The 15129-nt window shown below is 40.0% G+C and overlaps 1 protein-coding gene across 2 annotated transcripts in view; it reads right to left on the bottom strand.

Annotated features, from left to right (window-relative positions):
• Nucleotides 1-15129, bottom strand: part of FMN1 (formin 1) — a 435744-nt gene that overhangs the window by 256594 nt on the left and 164021 nt on the right. For both annotated transcript variants that reach the window (XM_069595979.1, XM_069595980.1), the window contains one exon: nucleotides 5614-5675. In XM_069595979.1, coding sequence (XP_069452080.1) covers nucleotides 5614-5675 — 62 coding nt within the window. The remainder of the gene's footprint in view (nucleotides 1-5613; nucleotides 5676-15129) is intronic.

Here is a 15129-nt window from a genome sequence, read left to right as displayed (position 1 = left end):
GAACAAGACTGAGCAACTGAACTGAACTGAACTGAAGGCTGAAAGGACAATGTGGTGGACAAACTGAATTTATCTTTTAAAGTGTGGTTGGACCAGTGATAAAATCCAAAGCTGCTATTAATATACGGCCTGGTTCTTCATTTTGTAAATTAGAAAAATGATTCAAAAAAAATTGTCTGAAGGTCACACAGTTCATTGTCCCCAAAGTGAGACCACACTCCAGACCTTGTATTTCTAGATCCAATGTTCTTTCCATTAATGTTGCATTGATTAATTGAAAAACATTGGCTTCAAAGTTAGACAGATCTAGATGGATTCAAATTCAGGCTCCCTGGCAACCTACTCCAATATTCCTGCTGGGATAATCCCATGGACAGAGGAGCCTAGTGGGGCTACAGTCCACTGGGTTGCAAATAACTGGTCACGACTGAGAGACCCAGCACACACACACATACTAATCTAGGATTTCTGACAATTCACAGACTCTGAAAGCCTCAGGTTGCAAAATCTGAAAATAGGAACAAATCTTTGTTTATATTTCTACAATTACTCTTTCTAATACTAGTACCAAATGCATAGAACAAAGGTTGGCATACAGGGGGGATTTGATTACATTTTAGTCACTACTTGGTTTTCAATCATAGGTTATTTTAAAAAATACTTGTGCATCATCTATGTGCCAAGAACTTTACTAGGTACTTTCACAAACAGAGAAAAAAACGGCTCCCCCCAGGTACCTACAATCAGATTAATAAGCAGGACCTTGGTGGCACGAAAAGGGTAATAACATCACTCAAAGAACTCAAGACTAAGAAAGTAGATTGTACACTGAGATAAGATTATACAGATCAACACAGAGCAGTATCCAGAAACATCGGTTACTAGGAGGAAGAAAAGAACTATGTGAGAAACAAGCTATAGAGCCCCCCCTTCTTCCCTCCCTCCCTCTGCTCCTCTCTATTCACGGTAATGCTCTAACAGGGGAACAGGATATTTCTCAAACTTATTAGACCATGAAATATTTTTGTCAAGGAGCATTTTGGAGGCTCACTGTTCAGCATAATGACCTCTGGGAAAGCCTGTTTAGACCCCCTGATATAGAGCACAGAGGCTAGTGGACAGCTGGAAGACCATGGAAAGAATGTCAATGTCCCAAAGAAGTCCTCAATCAAAAGGACCTGAGGACTGCTCTAAACTCAAGCTGCCTAATTACAAGGAGACTTGAGCAGAGCGAAATGAATGAGAAATGGTATTTACTGAACATGTGTTCATAATCGGGTATATGTCATATTGAACAATCCTAGAATGGAGACATCATCAAAATGACTACATTTTTTAAAACTGAGCTACAGTTGATGTACAATATTCTGTTATAGGTGTATAACACAGTGGTTCACAATTTTTAAAAGTTATATTCCATCTAGAGTTACTGTAAAGTATTGGCTATGTTCCTTGCATGGTACTATATATCCTTGTAGCTTATTTACATATTTATCCATTCACCTGTTGATGAACAGTTAGGGTTCATCCATATCTTGGTAATTGTGAATAATGCTGCTATGAACATTGAGGTGCATATAGCTTTCAAATTAAGTGTTTTTGTTTTTTTCAGGTATACACCCAGGAGTGGAACTGCTGTCTCATATAGTAGCTCTATTGTAGTTTTTTGAGAAACCTCCATATTGTTCTCCATAGTAGCTGCACCAGTTCACATTCCTACCAACAGTGTAGGAGGGTTCTATTTTCTCCACATCTTCTCCAATACTTGTTATTCGGGCATCAATATGATTATTATTGAACAAATGCTGAAACTGAGAAAACCAAATGCCAGAGAAGTTGATTACTTTCCTAATGGCACAGTGCAAGGAGCTGAACTGAATCCTAACTCAAAAACCTGAATTCTTTCATACTCTCATCATGCATTAAATATCATCACAGCTGGTTCTGTGACTACAATAAGACAAAAACCAACTATATAAGATTTTGTACAAGAGCTGTGATGATGATTTTCAAACCGTGTTCCTAGACAATTTCAAAGCAAAAAAATCTTTATTTACACCATGGGAGAATTAGCTTTATCACATGCCTTGAAAGGGCAGGTGTGAATTATGTTTCTACATAAATCATGAACTTGTTGTACAATGGCTACCACAGGCAAAGTTTTCTCAAATAAATATCTGTAAAGGTGCCACTCTTTCAAAAATAAAATCAGTAACACAGACTTATTCAGAACTGAAAAATGAACTAGATGATGCTAAATATCATTTAGTGATCAAATAACTCTTAGGGCAAAGTTTGCTAAGTGAAGGGTATATTTGAACAAAATTTAAGAATTTTGCTGGTTTTAGTATAAATGAGATAGCTAAGCCATGGAAAATGCTGGACCTGCCACAACTCTCCTACTGGAAATTTGAGTAGAAAAGTCAGTCAAGGGCTTTGGGTAAAAGGTATATATAAATTGATGCAATTTGGAAATGAATTCATTCAAGTCATCAATAACGTTCTGCTTTTGAATTATAGGAAGGATATGTATCTGAGTTGCTACACATTTTGAAAAGCCAGTCCCAGGACCAAGCCCCTTCTAGATCATAGCCTTCCACAAATGTGGGCGACAGAGCATGTCTGAGATAAAAACTCCCCACTTTTATAAGCCTTGAGACTCTGGGCTAAAAGTTCCAACTTCCAATCAAAAAGGATTCTATTTTGTAGGTGGGGGAATTTAACAATTAAATGACTTCCTACGAATTTACAGTCGAAAACAGAATAGCAAGCTGACATTAGGCTCTCCACTTGTTGAGTCAGGCCATTTTTTTTTTAAGTCTATGAAAACATCTCAAAAAACTAAATATGACACATATCAATTCTTACATATGGTGACAGAATGAATCACTTTCCCTATGTACTTAAGCACAGACTCTTTCTTACTCTAGAAAGGTGTTTTGAAGAGGTCCTGAAACAAATCTGACTTCTCTGTGACCTGTAAGCAGAGAAAGAAAATCGAAGAGGCCGTGAAGGCTGCCAGTTGAAATCCATATAAAGAAATGAGCAACAAAAGAGCTGCTCACCAATTGTCTTCCACCAGTCCCGTGACAACAGACGTGACTTTGTCACTTAGTGGAATAAAACAGGTGGGGATGATGTTCAGCAAGTGCCCACAAGTACAGCCAAATGGGGTTATAGATTTATGAACTTGCATCTTTTCTGACTTGGTCTATGCTGCTATACATGTAGTTATTTTCTGCATCTCCCTGGGGTGAAAGGAACCAGGCAGGGGAAATGGCCCAGAATGGGGACAGCGGCAAACTAGAAACCATCTGTCCTAGTGGAAGCACTGTCTGTTCCTCAACCCCAGCAGGTTCAAGTCAGACAGGAAAATAAGTGCACCATTACCAGTTTTTCCAACTGCTTTTGTAGACGCAGCTAGAAATCTCTCCCTACTTTAAACTATTTCTAACTCAGTCTTTAAAATGTTCTATTTGCCAACAAGACACGTCTCTAGGTCAGATGAGGAGTAAGAGTTGCCAGTTTCCATATACACTATCATGTATAAAAGAGACAGCCAGAGGGAATTTGCTGTATGACTCAGGGAACTCAAACTAGGGCTCTGTGACAACCTAGCTGGGCGGGATGGGGAGGGAGGTTCACAAGGGAGGGGAAACATGTATACCTATGGCTGATTCATGTTGATGTATGGCAGAAACCAACACAATATTGTAAAGCAATTTCCTTCAATAAAAAAATAAATTGAAAAAAAAATGGGACATATTAAAAGAACAGATAATTATTTCAGATACACTTAAAGAAAGCTTAAAGTATAACTAGGAACATTTTTTCACGTTTACTATTGTTAAGCATAACTTGGTCTAACCTTTATTTTAAATGGAGATCACGATTACAATATACTTTTTTTCCTTTCCACTCATTCATCCTTCCCTTTCTCAAAACTTCTCCTACCTTGAGATGTAAGATCATGAGACTTTTTTGTGGAGGGAGATGAAAAGACATGAAATAATATATGTAACATGCCTAGAAAAATGCCTGGCACAAAGGAAGAGCCCCAAGATTGCAAGTACCTGAGGTCCCTGTGAATATTATTAGCTGTCAAAGTACTCCCAGGGCTGATCTATAACTTGGGGAAGGTTGTGTTCATTCTTAGGGCTGAGTTGTTATAGAGTGCTTCTGCTCACGGACTCACTTCTGTACCACCCTCTTCAGCAATCTGCTTCTTTAATAAATTCCCACTGCAGCTTCTCTGAGACAGCTGGCGAGCTTTTACACATCAGAACAAAGGGGGAAAGCAAGGTCTCTGTAGAGCATTTTGCAACAAAGGAGATAAGGGCCCCCCTCCCCACCCTCCCCCATCTTTGTCCCCTAGGAGTCAGAGGTACTTTTCCACTTTTTTGTTTCTTTGTGAAATGGACTTATTCCCTCCCCCAGACTATTTAAACCAAGCTGTTCAGGGGTGGCCTGAATTCATACCCCATAAGGCTGCCCTGGTAGCTCAGACCGCAAAGAATCTGTCTGCAATTCAGGAGACTCAGGTTTGATCCCTGGGTTGGGAAGATCCCCTGGAGTAGGAAATGGCAACCCCACTCCAGTGTTCTTGCCTGGGAAATTCCATAGATGGGGAGCCTGGCAGGCTACAGTCCATGGGGTTGCAAAGAGTCGGACATGATTGAGTGGCTAACACACACACGACTTATTAAGTGATCTTTTTGCTACCTGCAGTAGTTTCGTATAAAATCAAATATACAATCTCAGTTATTTCTCAGTTATTTAAAAAAGTATACTATCACCTAATGGAAAGAATATTTGATCCACAAACTCACTGAATTAGCATGTAATGACCTAGCACTATACAATTACCAAGTCTGATTTCAATTTCACTAATGTTCTCTCTCCTGAGATATGGGGTCAACCCCAGTTATCAGTAAACTGGAATCAGTGCCTGATTCAATATTTAGTTATGTGAAATTATGACTGTGAAACTTCCTGTTACAGGCCCAGCAAGTAAATACCAAACATAAGGGAATGATAATTAGTGGGACAAAGGAAACGATCCCTCAGACTTTCTGGACTTCACAAAGGAGATCAAGTTAGCAGCGTCCAAGCGCTCTCTGGGGATATGGAATGGCTGATCCAGCACCATTCTTTCTCCTACTAGGACCACTTCCTTAACTGCCTTAATCTGCCTGACATCACATTGCAGACATGTCTAAGCAACACACAGAAACGAACACAAGGATGGGAAGACGCCCAACAAAATAATTTGCAATGTGCATAGGAAACAATATTTCAGAGCTTTCTTATTTACAATGAAAGTCTAAATACTCAACCTTCTTCCCTGCATTCCAAATAAAACCATCATTTTCTCCAACCAAATCTTTCCCCAAATGCATTTGTGGTATTTTTTTTTTTTAATAGGAAATCAATTCTACTAAAAATGGCATTCAAGACTTTCATCCCCAGGATAAACTCAAGACTTGGTGGCAGGTACAAAGTGGAGATGCTGTCTGGGTAAATGTGTCAAAAAAGCAGAGTGTTTACTTCAACACATGAGAAAACCAAGCATCAGTCTCAAATAACAAGTTCAGTAGAATCAAAGAAATATACCTGCAGGTTTTCAATTTCTTCTTTGTGCTCCCTCTTCAAGTGTAAAATAGCAGCTTGGTATTCTGTAAGATCACAAAAGAAGTCAATTACAAAGAAGCACAAAATTATGCACAAAATTCTAATGAGTAAGATTCCATAAGCCCTCCTACCAGTCAACTGAGTAAATAAATACCATAGTTGGACATTAACCTGGCAAAAGATGATAAAAACTGGGGCAAAACACAACTAGAAACTCAAGATAGAACGGAGATTTCCCCCCGATTTAGCAAATCCTGAAATATGAGATGTCCAAAATTAAGCAGATAGGATGGAGTTGTTTTTTTTTTTAAAAAAAAGGACATAATGAGTGTTCCAGATAAAGACTGATCAGGTGTTTGTCTTAAGAAGGAGTTGGAAGCTAAAGACCCATAGAGAACAAATATAGTCATGTTAAGAGGAGACACACAGGAAATAAAAGAAAATGTCTCCATGTGAGATCAGAGAACTCTATTTTTAACTGTTTCCAAAAAAAAAAAAAATCTCCATTTGAATGCAAGACTAATAAGCCAGCACCCAGGGCTGACTTTAATCTTTAAGATCACTTCAAAAAGTCAAGACCATTTGTCATGTGGATGAGAGACTCGAGGGTGAGTTGAGGTTGAAAGGAGGATGAAAATAAATTTCTGGTCCAATTTTAGTCTGAGTCTAATAATGTTTATTCCAACAGTCAGTCCCAAGTGTACACAGGAACTCCTGCCAACCACTAAAACTACCATCCCACTGGTGAATCAAATTTCCTTCCAGCAGGACGACTTAGAATGTGGGGTCACAGCACCGCACAGGCTGTAGAGAACCACAAAGAAAAACACTCGGAGAAAACACTGTCGTGGGATAAATTTCCGTTTTTATTCTTTATTTTTTTACAAATGTGTTTGAGACTGTGATTATGAGTAAGAAAGAAATCAGATGTCATGTAAAAGTGTTTGAAAAGGCAGGCTATTTCTTCAGGTGGATTCCAGAAATCGGGCAAGAAAATTTAAGTTTCAATTCAAAAGTAGATGACACACTACTATACGTAAAATAGATAACTAATAAGAACCTATTGTATAGTACAGGGGACTCTTCTCAATACTCTGTAATGACTGGTGAGGGAAAATAATCTAAGAAAGAGTCGATATATGTGCATACACATAACTGATTCACTTTGCTGTACAGCAGAAACTAACACAACATTGTAAATCAACTATATTCCAATGTATTTTTTTTAATGGATGAGGAAAATCTTCAGGAAAGCCATAAGAAAAAACAGTGTTGCTGTTGATAATTAAGACTAGCCACTAGCCACACCACTACTCTGAAGCAGAATGTGTTCCACTGAACTACAATCCCTCAGCAAGTTCCGTGGGCTATACCTCCAAACCCTACCTTCAATCAAACCACTTCTCACCAACCCCATAAGCACCACTGTGGTCTAAGCCACCACCGTCTTTTCTCTGGACTACCACGGTAACCTGCTTTCACTCCCACCACCTCCATAACTCATTCTCCTCATCACAGCCTAAATGATCTACTAAAGTCATGAACCAGATCACGTCTCAGCCCTGTGCTTTCCACTGTATTTGGACTAAAATAAAAACTCCAGGCTGTAGCCCATAAGGTCTGACCCTGCTCCTACACACCTTCTACATGCCACTTTCCCCTCTCATTACACACCAGGCACGTTGGCTCTCTTCCTAGTCGCTGAACTTGTCAAGTTCTTTTCTACTTCAAAATCTTTACTAATAATGTGGACAGTAATAACAGATTGTATTTACTGAGCACGTACTATACATCAGGAATTATCTAAGTATTTCATAGCGATTAATTCATTTCATCCCTACAATAACCCTATGATGTAGGTGCATGATCTCCATTATCCAAAGAAGCAAAAAACGTGCATAGCTAAACGTGCATAGATAAAAAACATGCATAATTCATCTGGTTAATATATACATAAACTGCAGCATGTCCACAGAATTCAATACTACTCAACAATAGTAACAATGCATCAACAAAGACAAATATTCTTATGCAGAGTAAAGGAAGTCAGCCTTAGAGGTTAACTGTTGTTTAATTTCATACAACATTCTGAAAAAGGCAAAACCACACAGATGAAGAACAGATCAGAGCAGCAGTGGCCAGAAGTCAGAACACAGGGGAATGTGTGACTACAACGGAGCTGCAAACAAAGGAATTTTGAGGGTGACTATTCTCGGTCGTGATTATGGTGGTGGTTACATGAATCTACACATCAGGTTAAAACTCAGAATCAGAATTCTTATACGAAAAAGTAAAATGCTAACTCTATAGTACATTAAAATTCTTTAAAACTTACAAATATTTAATTTCTGAATGCTTCCCTAGGAGAGTCACCATAACACAGGAATACTTGTTACTACCACTTCTATTCATTGTTTTCCTAAGGGTACCAGCAGATGCAGTAGGACAAGAAACAAAGAAAAACACGTGCGCACACACACACACATATAAAAAGGAGACATAAACTCATTATTCACTGTGATTGTATATTTTAAAAATCCAAAAGATTCTACAGGTAAAATATTAGAATACATGAGATTAGTAGAATTGATGGATGTAAAATCAGAATACAAAAATCTTGATATCACTAACAGTTTAAAGAAAAAAACTTGACATTTACAAGTACCTCTAAAAATATAAAGTACTTAAAAAGAACCTAACCGAAAAATGCAAGACTTCATATGAGGAAATAGAAACACTGTATTCAAATGTATTACAAAGAAAGACATGGAAAGTAAGCAAATCATGTTTTGGATCACTCCACAGTGTAAAGATCAGTTCAGTTCAGTTGCTCAGTTGTGTCTGACTCTGCAATCCCATGAATCACAGCACGCCAGGCCTCCCTGTCCATCACCAACTCCTGGAGTTCACTCAAACTCATGTCCATTGAGTCCATGATGCCATCCAGCCATCTCATCCTCTGTTGTCCCCTTCTCCTCCTGACCCCAATCCCTCCCAGCATCAGGGTCTTTTCAAATGAGTCAGCTGTTCGCATGAGGTGGCCAAAGTATTGGAGTTTCAGCTTCAACATCAGTCCTTCCAATGAACACCCAGGACTGATCTCCTTTAGGATGGACTGGTTGGATCTCCTTGCAGTCCAAGGGACTCTCAAGAGTCTTCTCCAACACCACAGTTCAAAAGCATCAATTCTTCAGCACTTAGCTTTCTTCACAGTCTAATGCTCACACCCATACATGACCACTGGAAAAACCATAGCCTTGACTAGACAGACCTTTGTTGGGAAAGCAATATCTCTGCTTTTTAATATGCTATCTAGGTTGGTCATAACTTTCCTTCCAAGGGGTAAGCATCTTTTAATTTCATGGCTGCAGTCACCATCTGCAGTGATTTCGGAGCCCCCAAGAATAAATTCTGACACTGTTTCCACTGTTTCCCCATCTATTTGCCATGAAGTGATGGGACCAGATGCCATGATCTTCGTTTTATGAACGTTGAGCTTTAAGCCAACTCTTTTACTCTCCTCTTTCACTTTCATCAAGAGGCTTTTTAGTTCCTCTTTACTTTCTGCCATAAGGGTGGTGTCATCTGCATATTTGAGGTTATTGATATTTCTCCTGGCAATCTTGATTCCAGCTTGTGCTTCTTCCAGTCCAGCATTTCTCATGATGTACTCTGCATTGAAGTTAAATGAGCAGGGTGACAATATACAGCCTTCACGTACTCCTTTTCCTATTTGGAACCAGTCTGTTGTTCTATGTTCAGTTCGAACTGTTGCTTCCTGAACTGCATATAGGTTTCTCAAGAGGCAGGTCAGGAGATGGTATTCCCATCTCTTTCAGAATTTTCCACAGTTTATTGTGATCCACACAGTCAAAGGCTTTGGCATCATCAATAAAGCAGAAATAGATGTTTTTCTGGAACTCTCTTGCTTTTTCCATGATCCAGAGGATGTTGGCAATTTGATCTCTGGTTCCTCTGCCTTTCCTAAAACCAGCTTGAACATCTGGAAGTTCACGGTTCATGTACTGCTGAAGCCCAGCTTGGAGAATTTTGAGCATTCCTTTACTAGCATGTGAGATGAGTGCAACTGTGTAGTAGTTTGTGCATTCTTTGGCATTGCCTTTCTTGGGGATTGGAATGAAAACTGACCTTTTCCAGTCCTGTGGCCATTGCTGAGTTTTCCAAATTTGCTGGCATATTGAGTGCAGCACTTTCACAGCATCATCTTTCAGGATTTGAAATAGCTCCACTGGAATTCCATCACCTCCACTAGCTTTGTTCGTAGTGATGCTTTCTAAGGCCCACTTGACTTCACATTCCAGGATGTCTGGCTCTAGGTGAGTGATCAAACCATCCTGATTATCTGGATCATGAAGATCTTTTTTGTACAGTTCTTCTGTGTATTCTTGCCATCTCTTCTTAATATCTTCTGCTTCTGTTAGGTCCATACCATTTCTGTTCTTTATCAAGCCCATCTTTGCATGAAATGTTCCTTTGGCATCTTTAATTTTATGGAAGAGATCTCTAGTATTTCCCATTCTGTTGTTTTCCTCTATTTCTTTGCACTGATCGCTGAGGAAGGCTTTCTTATCTCTCCTTGCTATTCTTTGGAACTCTGCATTCAGATGCTTATATCTTTCCTTTTCCCTTTTGCTTTTCACTTCTTTTCTTTGCACAGCTATTTGTGAGGCCTCCTCAGAGAGCCATTTTGCTTTTTTGCATTTCTTTTCCATGGGGATGGTCTTGATCCCTGTCTCCTATACAATGTCACGAACCTCCGTCCATAGTTCATCAGGCACTCTATCTATCAGATACATTATATGTGCCTATTCTCATTTAGCAATCAGTAAGAAAGTTAGACAGAACTGACTGCTGGTGAGGATGTGGAGCAATGGAAGCCCTCAAGCTCTTGCAGTAGGAATGCAAATTGGTACCATCATTATGGAAAATGTTCAACAATTTCTAATAAAGTTGAAGATATCCATACCTCCTTATCCCAAAATTCTATATCTAGGTTCACAAATGAAAGACTATACAATAAAAGCAAACAATGTTAACAAAATCAGGATAATGGTGCCATCCAGGAGAAGAGGTGCTGAGATGCGTTATGAGGGGAGAAGGCCTTTCAATGAAAATATCTTCTTTAGCCTCCATGGGGATTCCGAGGTGGCTTTAGTGGTAAAGAACCCACCTGCCAATGCAGGAGATGTTAAGATGCAGGCTCAGTCCCTGGGTGGAGAAGATCCCCTGGAGAAGGGAACAGCAACTCATGCCAGTATTCTTGCCTGGAGAATTCATGGACAGAGGAGCCTAGCAGGCTATGGTCCATAGACTCACAAAGAGTCTGACAAGACTGAAGTGACTTAGCACTAGCACTAGCTTCTATGTCTTTTATATCATTTTATTTATGTATACCTAGCATTGAAGTATAAGAAAAAGATTGCTAAGATTATATTTATTAGCTTCTTCACATGCCATAAAAAGAATTTTAAAAAGCAGAGACATCACTTTGCGAACAAAGGTCCGTCTAGTCAAAGCTATGGTTTTTCCAGTCGTCATGTATGGATGTGAGAGTTGGATCATAAAGAAGGCTGAGCGCTGAAGAATTGATGCTTTTCAACTGTGGTGTTGAAGAAGACTCTTGAGAGTTTCTTGGACTGCAAGGAGATCAAACCGGTCAATTCTAAAGGAGATCAATCCTGAATATTCATTGGAAGGACTGATGCTGAAGCTCCAATACTTTGGCACCTGCTGCAAAGAACTGACTCATTTGAAAAGACCCTGATGCTGGGAAAGATTGAGGACAGGAGGAGAAGGGAACGACTGAGGATGAGATGGTTGGATGGCATCACTGACTCAATGGACATGAGTTTGAGCAAGCTCCAGGAGATGGTGAAGGACAGGGAAGCCTGGCATATTGCTGTCCATGGGGTCGCCAAGAGCTGGACATGACTGAGCAACTGAACAACAACACCATGTCATAAAAAAGAATATCATATAGGTATAAGACAGTTGTTGTTGGGTTGCTAAGTCGTGTCCAATTCTTTGTGACCCCACAGACTGTAGTTGGCCAGGCTCCACTCTCCATGGGATTTCCCAGACAAGAATACTGGAGTGGGTTGCCACTTCCTTCTCCAGAGGATCTTCCACACCCAGGGATCAAGCCCATGTCTCCTGCACTGGCAGGCAGACTTTTAACCACTGAACTATCTGGGAAGCCCCTAAAAGAGTCTTCTAGGTGGATCAAATAAGAACAATTTAGTTAAGTGTGAGTTTTGTATAAGTGTTGAGCCCTAACCAAAGTGATGATCAACATTTAAACCTGAATCAATTCCAAGTCTCCACAAAGTAGGCAAAGGAAGCTTAGTCAAACCAACCTTCTTTTAATACTGATGCCCCTTGGGAATAATATCTATTTACATCCTAAAGAGAACCTATGTAGAATATATTTTGAAATTATTCTTTTTTGGTAAACTGTACCTGGAAGGGCGTGACATATAGTTCTGACTAATCAACAGACTGATGAAGATCACTGCAAAGCTAACACCCAGTAAATCTTGATTCATCTCCTCATCAAACACAGTTTTGTGTCAACAGTCCCAGTGTGACAGGTGGCAAGAAAATACATCCCCATTCGTGACAAAGATGATAAAATATAATAAGCGGGCAGCACACAGAAGGAGGAAGTTAACACCCTTGCTTGTGGAATACTCCCTTTGAGGGTTCATAAGAGAATGGTAAGAAAGTATAAAGGTTACAGAATAATGAATTACAGTTGGTGGTTTTCAACTGTGCCCTGTTGGTGGCAGTCCCCTCCTTCCACATTTTTTGGGTTTGCAAATACCTTGGAGAAGACCAAGGCAAATCTTCCCTGTCTCTTGGAGGTGACAATAGGGAGGCAGTGGTCTCTGTGCAACACAAAGGATGTTTTTGTTTCTTAAAAAGAGAACTTGACCCTGAAATTCAGTAGCTTTGGGACTCTAATCAATATGTGAAATAGAGGAATAGAGGTTCTAACTATCAGGGCTTGAAAACAGCAGACTTCTCTGAAGCCTCATTAGCCTCAATGGAAATTAACAAATGGATTGAAATAGTCTAGCCCACAAAAGCAGCAGTTTGAATAACGTCTTTTAGGGAAATAATACATGATATGGAAAGACAGGAAAAGGATCCTGACTTGCAGGATTGAACATTTTGGGAGGAGATAAAAACTTCCGTCCATAAAAACAGAGATTTTTCTAGTCAAGTACTTTGTCTAATTGGTAGTAACCCCTTTTACTATACAGACTTTTGTTTTTGATCAGTTCCCAACCACAAAATGTACTTTCTGCAGGTACCATCACAGGGTTGTATTCTTCAACTCACCAAGAACAAATTTAAAGATGACCTCTCTAACATGGGGGTAGTAGCCACTACTACAGTTTATCACTGACTGAATGAGTTTCTCTTAATCACATACATTATACACAAGTACAGGTGACATTATTAAGTGCTATTTCTCAAGAACTGTTCTAAGCACTTTAGATAGGTTAATTCATGCCATCCTCACATCACACTTACAAGGCAGATCTTATCATATCAATACCCATTTTACAGATGGAGGGACTGAGGTGAACGGTTGAACAACCACCCTTAGACCACATGCTAGTCAGTACCAATGATGGCATTCAAGCCCAAAGAACCTGTCTTATTTCCTTAACAGAGTTTTGTTTGCTTATTTTGTTTATTTGTGAGTTACTATTGTTCTTATGGTTGGGTAAGCATCAGGTATAAACAAAATTCCAAATGCCTGAGAACTTAAAGGTTGTTGGCATTATCCAATTTCAAGAATCACTTGTAAAACTGGGACAATGTTTCCCTAAATCTTTAAAAGAGGCTGCTGCTGCTGCTGCTGCTGCTAAGTCGCTTCAATCGTGTCCAACTCTGTGCGACCCCATAGATGGCAGCCCACCAGGCTCCTCTGTCCATGGGATTTTCCAGGCAAGAGTACTGGAGTGGGGTGCCATTGCCTTCTCTGTTAAAAGAGGCAGGGGTCTTTTTAATCACAGTGAGGTTTGATGAGTGTGGGGTCAACATAAACAGTGTGTGTTACAATGGTGGGTTCCATCAAGTTACATGACTGATCCGTTCATCGTCTCCTTGGGGACTTCCCAGCCTACAGTCACCAGTTTGTGGTTAAATCTGGTTTTCATTTATACTCTCTGTACACACACATCTAATATATCTCAGCCCCTCCCCAACATACGCACACGACACAGACAGAACTAGATTATGCACACAGCTGGGGAACTGGAGACTTTCTGATTTCCCCCCAAAATGAAAAACACAGCTCTGTTTCTGCCCACAGACTCTAATGTGTGCACTGCGTGTATCTCACAGTGGCTTTGCCCCCTGTCTTATATTGTTCAGAAACATGTTCAAGTACGTATCTTCAGTTTTAACCAGAAAGGATGCTTCCTCTGAATTATATTTGGAGACTATTCAGTGTTCCAAGGTTTTGCACACACACCAGTGAGGTCATATTTTCAGTAACAGACAGCTGGACTTTAACAGCTGAATACTTATTTCATGTGCATTAGGAAAAAGGCAAACTAGCACATAAAGCCCATGCTATTATGAGTATTGCTGCTATAAGGCACTGCTCATTCATAAGACACTGTTAGAAGATGCAGTTTAGTCCCTGGACCCACAGCATCAGTGTCACCTGGAACTTCTTGTTCAGTCACTAAGTCGTGTCCAACTCTTAGCAATGCCCATGGAGTGCAGCATGCCTGGCCCCCCTGGCCTTCACTATTTCCCAGAGTTAGCTCAAACTCACGTCCATTGAGTCGGTGATGCCATCCAACCACCTCATCCTCTGTCGCCCCCTTCTCCTCCTGCCCACAATCTTTCCCAAGGGTATTTTCCAGTGAGTTGGCTCTTTGCATTGGGTGGCCAAAGTATCGAAGTTTCAGCTTCAGCAACAGTCCTTACAATGAATATTCAGGATTGATTTTCTTTAGGATTGATTATTTCCTTACAGTCCAAGGGACTCTCAAGAGTCTTCTCCAGCACCATAATTAGAAAGCAACTTCTTAGAAATCATCATTCTTAGGCCTATCCTAGACCTACTGATCAAGAAACTGAGAGAACACTTTAACAAGCTCCTCAAGTAATAAGGCATGCTAAAGTTTGAGAATAATTGCTTTAAGATAAAGTTAATTTTATTTAAGCAAAAAGAAAACAAAAAATCAATTGGGTTAAAGAAGAAATTAAAAAATAATAAAACTAGTCTAAGGATATACCCCAAATTAAGGAGGTGGGGAGAGGCTGGGACCTGGGACCCCCGAGTGCAGTGCTCGAGGGCATGCATCCTCAGTCGCTCAGTCATGTCCAACTCTTTGTGACCCCATGGACTGTAGCCCACCTGGCTTCTCTGTCCCTGGGATTATCCCAGCAAGAATGCCGGAGTGAGCTGCCATTTCCTCCTCCAGGGGATCTTTCCAACCCAGGGATTGA

This window comes from Ovis canadensis, chromosome 7, assembly GCF_042477335.2.
Source record: "Ovis canadensis isolate MfBH-ARS-UI-01 breed Bighorn chromosome 7, ARS-UI_OviCan_v2, whole genome shotgun sequence".
Lineage (NCBI taxonomy): Eukaryota > Metazoa > Chordata > Mammalia > Artiodactyla > Bovidae > Ovis > Ovis canadensis.
Note: the sequence above shows the minus strand (reverse complement) of the source record. Positions and strands in the feature narration are given on the sequence as shown.